At 35.9% G+C, this 11,518-nt stretch overlaps 1 protein-coding gene across 2 annotated transcripts in view; it reads left to right on the top strand.

Moving 5' to 3' along the window:
- Positions 1-5,233: 5,233 nt before the first annotated feature.
- LOC136041564 (protein MTO1 homolog, mitochondrial-like) overlaps positions 5,234-11,518 on the top strand; it is a 159,306-nt gene continuing 153,021 nt past the window's right edge. Inside the window, exon 1 of one of the 2 annotated variants that reach the window (XM_065726250.1) lies at positions 5,234-5,456. In XM_065726250.1, the coding sequence (XP_065582322.1) occupies positions 5,288-5,456 (169 nt within the window). In that variant the 5' untranslated portion in view covers positions 5,234-5,287. The remainder of the gene's footprint in view (positions 5,457-11,518) is intronic. The other variant, XM_065726251.1, reaches the window with a different exon arrangement.

The raw sequence follows: 11,518 nt of genomic DNA, 5'->3' as shown, positions 1-11,518 counted from the left end.
AGGCTATTGTCTGATCTCGCAGATCTGAATTCTCGAGTGCTTAACAAATAATACACAGCACCAACTCCTCTACCGATTAATTCATTCTCAATGTTTCAAAGTCACCCTAGCAGTTAACCTGAAAGTTCTATCAATAAAGGTTATAAAACATGTAACCTGCCACTCAATTGATTTTCCAACAACATTTTAAAATTTATTTTCAGGTAAAAATTCAGGTTGTTTTTTTTTTACTAGCATTTTAACATTGAAACAAACCCAAATTAAAAAATATTCTATTTTGGCCAAAATTAACTCACTCCTAAACGAAACAAACTCACTCCTAAATCCACTTGCAATGAAATATTTTTTTATGGCACTTGGTATTTACTAAGTGATATGTAGCGATCGCAAATTCTGTCGGTCCATCGGTCTGTCTGTCCCTGTTCTGTTTGTTTAGGCACTTCCAGATAAGCTAGGACGATGAAATTTAGCAGGCGTATCAGGGACATGACGAGATAAAATTAAAAATAGTCTTTTCCCCGATTCGACCATCTGGGGGGAGTGGGGGACGGTGAATTTGGAACAGTTAGAAAAAATAAGGTATTTTTAATTTACGAACGGGTGATCGGATCTTAATGAAATTTGACATTTATAAGGATATCGTGTCTTAGAGCTCTAATTTTAAATCCAGACCAGATCCGGTGATATTGGGGGGGGGGGTTTGAGGGGGAAACCTAAAATCTCGGAAAACGCTTAGAGTGGAGGGATAGGGATGAAACTTGGTGGGAAAAATTAGCACAAGTCCTAGATACGTGATTGACATAACTGTAACGGATCCACTTTCTTTGGGGGAGTTGGGGGGAGGGTTAATTTCGAAAAATTAGAAAAAATGAAGTATTTATAACTTACGAAGGAGTGATCGGATCTTAATGAAATTTCATATTAAGAAGGACCTCGTAACTCAGATCTCTTATTTTAAATCTCAACCACATCCAGTGTCATTTGGGGGAGTTGGGGGGACTGGAAATCTTGGAATACGTTTAGAGGGGAGAGATCAGGATGAAACTTGGTGGGAAGAATAAGCACAAGTCCAAGATACGGGACTGATATAGCCGGACCAGATCCGCTCTTTTTGGGAGAGTTCGGGGGGGGGGGGATTAATCCGAAAAAATTAGAAAAATGAGTTATTTGTAACTTACGAACGGATGATCAGCTCTTAATGAAATTTAATATTTAGATGGATCTTGTGCTTCAGGGCTCTTATTTTAAATCCCGACCAGATCCGATGACATTGGGGTAGTTGGAGTGGGGAAACCAAAAATATTGGAAAACGTGAAAATTGAGCTATCTTTATCTTATGAATGGGTGATCGTCTTAGTGAAACTTGATATATGGAAAGATCTTATGTCTCAGATGCTCCATTTTCAATTCGAATCGGATCGGGGACAAAGGGGGTTAGAGGGAAGAAACAGAAATATTGGAAACTGGAAGTATAAGCACAATTTCTAGATACGTGATTGACATAATTGGAACGGATTCTCTCTTTTTGGAGGATTTGGGGGGATTTCCAGTGCTTTAGCGAGTTCAGTGCTTCTGGACGTGCTAGGACGGTGAAGATTGATAGGCGTGTCAGGTTTTTTTAACTTACAAATGGGCGATCGGATCTTAATGAAATTTTATATTTAGAAGGACCTCGTGTCTCAGAGCTCTTTTTTTAAATCCCAACTGTATATGGTGATATTGGGGCAGTTGGAGGGAGACGGGAAATTATGAAAAACGTTTAGAGTGGAGAGATCGGGATCAAACTTGGTGGGAAGAATAAGAACAAGTCCTAATAGGTGATTGACATAACCGGACTTAGTCCCCTCTTTTTGCGGGGGGGGGTTGTTAATTCGGAAAAATTAGAAAAATTGAGGTGTTTTTAACTTTAGAACGGGTGACTGGATCTTAATGAAATTTGATATATAGAAGGAGATTATGTCTCAGAGCTCTTATTTTAAACCCAACCAGATCTGGAAACATTGGGGGGAGTTGGAGGGGAAACCGAAAATCTTGGAAAACGCTTTGAGTGGAGAGATTGGGATGAAACTTGATGGATAGAATAGGCAAATATCGTAGATACGTGATTGACGGAACCGGAATGGATCCACTCTATTTGGGGGAGCTAGGGGGGTCCTGTGCCTTGGCGAGTTCGGTACTTCTGGGCGTGCTAGGACGGTGAAAATTGATAGGCTTGTTAGGGACCTGCACAAATTGACTGGATATTTTTTCCCGATTCGACAATCTGGGGGGCTGAAGGGAGGAAAATATCAGACAAAATTAGGTATTTGTAACTTACAAGTGGGTGATCGGATCTTAATGAATTTTTATATTTAGAAGGACCTCGTGTCTCAGAGCTCTTATTTTAAATCCCAACCGGCATTAAGCCTCTAATTTTCCTTTTAAATCAATCTATTGATTCTTAGAATTTTGCTAGAGCTCATAACATACGAGCTCTTGGCTCTTCCGACCTCGTCAGAAGTGCCATATTAGCTCTTAGCTCTTGTTCAAAATAGATTTTTTCTTAAATGGGTTTTTAAACTTTCGGCTCCTATGGGTAGTAGTTTACACATTTCTTGGTTGCGGCAGGTGCGGCAACAATGATTCGAATTGCTCATAAAAATACTTTAGGAGAAAGTGGCCATGTTTGATATTAGTTGTCAAATCAGCTAGGATTTCCTAAGGATCATTTGCAATTCCGAGAATCATATTTTAGAGTCCAAGGAGTGAGTGTGGTAATTATCGAGGCATTAGCCTGGTCTCTGTAGGCCTACGTAACAAATTACATAGTAATATGATACTTTCTAGACTGAGAGATACTGTAGACAAAGTTTGAAAGTTGAAAAGTGCGGTTTTAGACAAGGTAGAGGATATGTAGACCAAATTTTTACTGTTAGGTTAATAATTGAGAAGTGCCTGAGTTCTCGAATACCTTTGATCCTCAGTTTTGTAGAGTATGAGAAACCGTTCGATTCTTTTGATAGAAGAGCTATAGCAAAGGTCTTATCCTTGTATGGTATACCAGACAAATACATTAAATTGATTAGCACTATGTGCCAAAGTAATACTGCTGCGGTTAAGGTAAGAAATGAGGTTAGCAGCTGGTTTTGTAGCAAATCAGGTGTTAAGCAGGGTTGTGTTCTATTCCCCTTTATATGGATCATTTTGATTGACTTTGCCTTAAGGAGCATACGAAAGGCAACGGGAGTCCACGGAACCAAGTGGGAAGGAAAATCTCTCCTGGACTTAGATTATGCTGATGATTTAAGTATCCTTGATGAAAGTGTGAGCACAACAAATGAACTTACAGAGGTTTTGCGAGTTCAGGGTACCAAAATAGGTTTGAAAATTAATGTTAAGAAGACTAGGTAACTATGGCTAGGAATAAGTGAAGATGAAAGGGTGACGTTAGGTAATGGAAATATTGATTAGGTGAGTAGCTTCATTTACCTTAGTAGTATTATTAGTAAAGACGATGGGAGCAGTGAAAATGTATAAAAGTAGATTAGCCAAGGCTCAGGGTGTTTTTTCACAGTTAAAAAAAAGTTTAAAAGAATAGGAAGATAAATCTGCAAACCAAGGATAGAATCTTAGAGGCTACAGTGATGACAGTGGTCAAGTATGGCTTTGAAGCATGGGCACTCCGAAAAGCGGATGAAGATTTGATACATGTTTTCCTCAGACATTGCCTGCGGATTGGTCCTGGATACCTGGCTGACAGACCGTGTTTCAAACAGTAGACTGTACAAAAAATGTGGTTCATTCCCCCTTTTTATGGCTCTAAGTAAATAAAGGTTGAGATGGCTACGTCACTTTGGGCAGATGAAGGATGACAGAATGCCGAAGATAGTCCATTTCGACTAACCATCTAGGGCTAAATGGAAAGCAGGTCGTCCTCGTCTGGGATGGGAGAGTGTCATAAAGAAATACTAAAAGGAAATGAGAACTTTCTGGGAGGGTGTCAAAAGGGAGATGTTGAATAGATTGGGATGGAGGAGGAGCGTGCGTAGCTAAAATGGCCTCACCTTGCCGGGTGCTGCGGTGAGATATTAGTAGTAGTAGTAGTTAAAGATCTCAGCTGAAACTTTCAGAAATTGGAAGGAAAAAATAGGTGGATTTAAAATTTTGACTTTTTAAATATAGTTAAAAAACTATATTTTTCTTTTTTTGACCTGGTAAAATTTTCTAGCCACAAAGATACCTCAATGAAAGTTTTAGAACCAATGGAACCTCAAATAGAACATATTCCTTTTTTTAATTTTTTTACTACTGGTCTCAATTCTTTTTGATAAATGAGTTCAGAGAGCACTTAATTTAACAAACAAGCATTTAAAGTATAATGTAATACCATGGAATGCTTATAAGGGGATCGTTGGTCGACTGTCTTCTAAGTTCAAAGTTCCAACATGAGGAGGGTCAGTATAGCCTCAGCCCAATTGAAATGTAAAAATTGTACACATTTTCAATATATTTGTTTGGATAGTAATCCCACGAACTACCCGTCCAAAGATTCTATAGTATTCAATATCTCTTTGTTTTAGGATTACCCTATTTGTTCGGCTGTAGTTATATATCATTCATAAGGGTGATGTATTATATGACTTAATTATTTCATCGTTTCATGTTTTAAGTCAGGATCTAGCTCTGTTTTGTAAGTAAATAAATAAAAAAACAAATTTTTCTAATGAAATTAAGGTGCGATATTATACTTCAAACGAACAGAGATTAAGCAGTTCTTGGGAATCATGTTATCTCCAAACACGTAGTTATTTTTACCTTTTAAATCTATATAACGAAGTGGCTATCTCAAAATTTTGATCCAACGACTTTTTGAAAAAAGGGCTTGGCATGGAGGCTGAATGCTCTGTTTTTTTTTTGGTCACTTAAAGAATTATTTATACTTTGAATTTCCGTTTGAACACTTTTGTAATATTCCAGGACTATTAGTTTATTTTGATGTCCCCTGGGGAAAAACAACAAAAAAAGAGCTTAGAACTTATACAACATGGTTTTTTGATACACTGAATCTAATGGTATAATTTTCATTAAGATTTTTTTACTTTAGATTTTGCCCCCCCCATGTTTGAAAATCAGACAAATTTTCTCAGGTTCGTAGCCTTTTAGAGTTTCGTTTACTATTAAGCCCCGTCGGCTCTTACTTATAGTTCGTTGCAGCGAATTGTTCGACTGAAAGGTTTAGGCAACTTCGTTGCACAAATTATAAACAATTTGAAATCTTGAAACCTGGGTAGCTTAATCTCAACTAGAAATGAGGAGTTTATCCCGATTTTTGTTGCAAGGAAGATTTTTGTCAAGATCCTCAGGACACTACGATGTAATTGTTGTTGGAGGAGGTCATGCTGGAACTGAGGCATCAGCTGCTGCTGCAAGAATGGGTTGCAATACATTATTGCTTACACACAAGATAGAAACCTTAGGTGAGGAAACTGTGTAATTGCACTAATGAAACTTTCAGGAAAAGTTATAGCATATACCATGAAAAGGGTAAACTTGCATTAACCATGGTAGCCTAGTTTAGACTATAGAAAGATAATGTAAGTTTTTAGGCTAGTCTCTTTTGTTAGATTTTGGATGACCAGCTTTTGTCTATCTTGCAAAGGGTAATAAAAGAGTCAGGGCTCTTCAGAAAGAAGCACTACAGAATTGAAAGAGATGTATTTCTAATTTTAAGCTCTTTGCCATGCTTTAAGTTGCATTTGTGCCAGTCCCCCTTCTAATAGTCTCATATAGTATATAACCCTAGGATACATGCAAAACTAAAGGTTAAAAATAAAGTTCTTACTTTAAACTGGGCTATAATTTGTAGGAAATTTCAGATAAGCTAATCACAATTTTGTGTTTTCTTTTCTATTTTCTTCAATGTTTTGGATCAGCTATAATATATTCTCTGAGGTAAACTTGACTCTTATACATAATAATGGTAGATGGTAATAAGCTTACCTAAGCTATGGATGACAAGTGATTGATTTTTTCAAACAATCATTTTGATAGGACCTGTGCCTGTCATCATTTGGTTAAATACCTGATGATAACAGGTACAGGTCCTGTTAGAAATTATTGTTTGAAAAAATCAATCACCTGACATCCATAGCTTAGGTAAGCAATGTGTTTTTGCTAAATTTACTATAAGATCTAACAAATCATGGTGTTGATGTCATCTGTTCTTGAGCTGTGTTTTGTAAATTTTATAGAAAAGTGGTTTAATACTAGGCTGCAATACCTATGTATGATTTTGCTTGAAAAGTTATTTATTGCCATTGCAGTAAAGATAAACTTTTTATTAGAAATGGTTAAGTTTATGCTTCTTACACTAATCAGCTTGTGGATGATGCCCTAGGTACATGCAAAGGATCAAACTAGGGCAATTGTCTATTTTTTGACCTTCTATTGTGTTGGCTATTCTTGTCAGGAAGCAACTGCTACTTCATTGTTTAATGTGTTTTTTTTCAACTATTGCAGAAATGTTACTGAAGAACAAAAAATGGCCCCATTATGAGTTATTAGACTGTATAGTAAATTACCTTAAATCACAGCTTGGAGCAATATAAGGTTTTTCCATCCTTGTAATGCTCCAGTGATGAAAAAAAAATTCGTTTGGTGTAGATTGTGGTTGATCTAGACTCTTGTGGAGGACTCTACAGCTTCCCAATTATAAAGGAATTCCTGGCAGAGCCATTCCTTATCAATATGTGACTTGAATATCTTGGTTGAAATTACAGAAACTGTTTCCTCAGACAGTTGATTCCACAGATTGATGACTCTTTGGCTGAAGAAATGACTTTTGTGTCTACTCATGGAATGCTGCATGGGGAGCTTCATTGAATGTCCTCTAGTACCAGAATGCAAGGGCTGTACAAAGAGACTGGGAAGTGTATTTTTAGAAAGGTTTTTTTTTTGGTTAAAATCATATCATTCCTTTTCCATTGGTATGTCAATGTTGGCAGCTTCAAATGACATAGTTTTTCTTTGTATGGAAATTTATTCATGCTGATAACCATCTTAGTGGCCCAACACTGGACATCCTTAAGCAACTTCTTATCTTTTTTGAAAAAAAGAGAATGCCAATGACATTCCAACCTCCAGATGTTATTATACAAGTGCCTTATGTAACTTCATAAAAACTCTTGGGTGTCAGCTAGAGATGGTTCTTTTTATGATACTGAGGGATTTATTTACAGAAGATGAGACAGACTTAGCATGGCTGCTAAACTTTACTTGCTGCTCAACAATAAACCCAAGATCTCTTTCATCAGAAATAGCAGAAAGGAAGTTGTCTTATAGGAAATACTTATGATGCTTGTTGTGTTTGCCAAAATGGATGACATGGCATTTGTCAACATTAAAGGTGAGGAGCCACATGTTAGCCCATCTTCCTAGACTCTCAAGATGTGTTTGAATTGATTGCCTGTCAGAGAGAGTAGCTGCTTTTCCAACTAGTTTGAGTCATCAGCATGAAGGGTAATAAGATTTGAAAGAAGGGTGGGTAGATTGTTGACATAGCAGTTGAAAAGTGTTGGTACAAGAATAGTGCCCTGGGGTATGTCACTTAATACAGTTGTGGGAGAAGAGAAATGAGGAGTTTCTTGTGAATCAAAAACTCTGACACTCTGTGATCTTTCAGAGAGGAAGCCCATAATCCACTGTACAACACTTTCATTGACACCTGCATCCTTCAATTTGATTCCAAGGAATTCATGCTAAATTCTACTCAGTAATTTCTACTGTTTTTGTTTTATAGTGTTTCCTTTTGAAGAGTTCTAACTCTGTGGTGTTACCTTTGAAAGTAGTTGAGCTAGGTAAATAAATTCAGGATTGAATCCAGAGCCTGAGTAAATTCAAGGGAATGTAATTTGAAGTACTTACCATTTGAAGCCAACTTAAACAGATTTTGCAAAAATATAACATTGATAGGATACATGTTTCCAGTCAATGAGACAATTAAGCAGTTTCCTAAATTTTGGGAAGAATTTGACTTAGGGAAATTTGGTTAGTGGTGTCTATTGTATTCCTAGTTTGTGTGGTAAGTTTTACATTGGATGTACTCAAAAGTAATCTGTTGAAAGAATTATTGAACATTGCAACTCAATAGAAAAAGCTCTACAATTAAGCAAGCCTCCTGAAATCTTTATTTTTGCTTTGGCTGACCACATTTTTGACCGCCCTGCCCATTATGTACAATTTAATGATGCCATAGCTTTATCTAATGATTAAGGTTTTAGTCAGTGGGAGAGGGAGGCTATTGAAATAAAAAAAACATATACTTGCTAATAAGCCAAATTCAAATCCTGCATATGAATATACAAATAAAGCCTTTTGCTGACCACGTTTTGGCTTTGGCTGACCACATTTTCTACTACCCTGCCCATTATGTACAATTTAATGATGTCACAGCCATTTCTAAGGATAAAGATTTTAGTCAGTGGGAGAGGGAGGCTATTGAAATAAGAAAAAAAAAACATATACTTGCTAATAAGCCAAATTCACATCCTGCATAAGAATACACAAATAAAGCAGGCAGCAGCCCCTGAGTAAATTTTCTTTGTTGGCTACTTTTCCTATGGGATAAAGGAGGACTCCACAGTGAATACATACAGAGTTGAAGGGTCCCAATGACTTGTAAATAACACTTGCATAGTTAATGGCATCTTTGTAGGTTTTTACTGGGTTTTATGCCACAATTTGTTGGCATCAAAGATTTTGATGGGGCTGTTCTTCTAACATAATGTTTTTTGGTAGTTGTTTACACTTGGGAAAGGAAGTTGGGTCAATTGTAATGAAATATAATTAAATATGATGAAAATATAATACTTTAGAAACAAATTTGGGTTATGTATTTGCACATTTGCAAATTTGGGTTATGTATCTGCTATACTGTAACCCCATTTGGGGGGGGGGGGGGTTACAGTATAGCAGGTCCACATGCAAAATATGTTTGTTATAATTATTCTGCATATTATGAAGTAAGAATTGTTTTCTAACTTAATCCTTTCCAAATACTTTACCCCACCCCCTTCCCTAATGTGCAAATAGACTAAATTATGTAAACCCAATTTATTCTGTCACTCATTACTTGTTTTCTACTGAGTGTAAGCTCAGTGGACATAAAACCAGTTAGTTTAAAGCTGGTTTTCACAGATAAAACCAGTTTGTTCTTGAGTGTGTAGCACTATGTACACAATTACCTTTTTTTGATCTGCACTTTCATTTTTGCTTTGTTCTGATTCCCTCTGTCCTTTAGCATCACTTTTCTCTGTTTTTCACTGTCACTTTGACCCTCCTGATACTTGCTTTACCGTGTCTGCTAACCTACAATTCTTTTTGACAAGTTTTGATTCCCACAATTGCTTGTAATTCTTGCTACTGATTATCTTCTAAATGCATATTTCTTTGTTCTTGCAGCCATATATCTTCTAACTACGGATTTTTCTGTTCTTCATTTTCATTTTGATTTATGCTGGTCCTCATTGTTGCATGTCTTGTAACAGCATATTTTTTTGTTCTTCAATTTTTTTTTTGAGTTGTTGTAATTCTTGCTGCCACTTATATTTTAACTGTTTATTTCTATGCTCTTCAATTTCGTTTCTGAATTCTTTTAATTGTCTCTTTCACTAATATTTTAAGTACATATCTTTATTTTTGTTTATCGTTGCTTCAGACATTTTTTCAGTGCCTTTTGCCTTAGTTGTTTTGTATTGGTCTTGTCACTTGTGATGGTCTAGATTGTTAATTATCACCTGTTGAGATGGTACGTGTTTGTCATGGTACATTTACATTTCTCAGGTTGTTCTCTTGACCTTGTCTCATTTCATGGTCCAGTTTTTTCATTTTGAGGTTACAGTTTTGTCCTCTTTTGTTCTTTTTTGAACCCATTTTGTGCTAACCTTAATTTACGTTTATGTCCGCTGGATATTATGAAACTGCTCGAGATGCCTTTGGAAATTTACATAACCGAATATGGGCACATGAATTTACATACTTCAAAATTTTTGTTCTGTTAATGCTTCTAAAATGGTTTTAAAATCTCTTTTCCTTGTGTCTTCACTTTTAGTCAACATGATTGCTAAAGTATTTAGTCGATCCTGATTTATTGTTGATATTACATATGTTTTTTATTGCTTTTAACCTGGAAAATGTTCTCTCTCCAGAAGCAACGCTTTCTGGAAATGTTAAGAACATTTTTGCAATTTCGAAAATCATTTGTTCATTTTGTTTGTGGTGTGGGGTCCTTTCAAACGCGGGGCCTAATCGTCCTTTTTCTGGCCCTGCTTTCTTGTTCTCATTGAAGTAACTCTATTAGCTTCTGTGACATATGTGGATCAGTTGCAACAATTGTAGATTTTAATATTGGTTATTTTTATTCCTTAGTTTTGGTTTTTATTTGTTGTAAAGGTTATTTTAGTATTTTTGTTTTTTCATCATTATTGAAGATGCCTCGTTTTCATAAAGGCGAAATTTCCGCATCATTTTAGTTTTTGTTTTCTTACTACTGGCTGTGTTCCTGTTTGTTTGTTCTTCATTAAAATTTCTCTCTTTGTTTTTTCTTTTTCAAAATAGTTTCCAGAATTTTTGGCAACCATTTTCTATGGCAAATGATACGGAATAAGGTGTTATTATAAGGGATCTAAACAATATTTGCAAAGAAAGCACTTAGTATATTAGGAAAGAGCATAAAAAATGTATTAAATGGTGTGTTTATAATCCACCTAGCTAATTTATAGAAAAACCTCCAAATCTGTTGCATAAAGTAGCATAGGCTCCTGCAAAATTATAAATGAAGGGGTTCTTCTTATCTTGAAAAGCAGTTGAGCTAGTTAAAATTAGTTGAAACTGCAATTTATGCTTTTAAGGTTATAAAATTCAGGGATATTTGTAAAACTGAAACTCTGCAGTGAGAAGGTCTCATGAATTATGTATCTTCACCCCCTCCTCCTCTAAAGGGTACTGACCATTGATGAAATTACACAAACTGCATATTATGAAAAATGGAAGTTCCAGAAGTAAATTTGTAACTCATACAAAGGAAGTGTTTTGAGCCTTATAACTTTGCTAAATCCTGGTTTAGACTGAAAGAATTAGAAAGAAAACAAAAAGAGAAAATACATCCTAAATTGAAGAAAAATCATGCTTGAGCGATTGGGATTATGTTTTCAGGACCTAGAGTGAACAAAAGTAAGACTCAATCAAAAGCCAACCAGAAACATTGTACATTAAGCCATTTCTTTAATATACCTCTAATGCTTAGTATTAGGAAAAAAGTTGAGATAGGAGCCTGAAAACATATTCCAGGGCATAATTTAGGCTCTGAATTTGTTCCTAAGTGTTTCACTTTCTTCGTGCATCTATATTCCAAGATAGTCAAAAGCTCCTTATCTAGAATATTACTGAAAGAGCTGGAGCTAAGCTTAGGCATATAAAACTGTCAAGAATCAACACAAATATCAATTCCTGAAACTACTGTGTTTCTCCCCTAGTTCATGTA

Source organism: Artemia franciscana, unplaced genomic scaffold (genome assembly GCF_032884065.1).
Source record: "Artemia franciscana unplaced genomic scaffold, ASM3288406v1 PGA_scaffold_29, whole genome shotgun sequence".
In the NCBI taxonomy this organism is placed as follows: Eukaryota; Metazoa; Arthropoda; class Branchiopoda; order Anostraca; family Artemiidae; genus Artemia; species Artemia franciscana.
The sequence above is the reverse complement of the archived record's forward strand: the minus strand, read 5'-3'. Positions and strand labels throughout refer to the sequence as shown.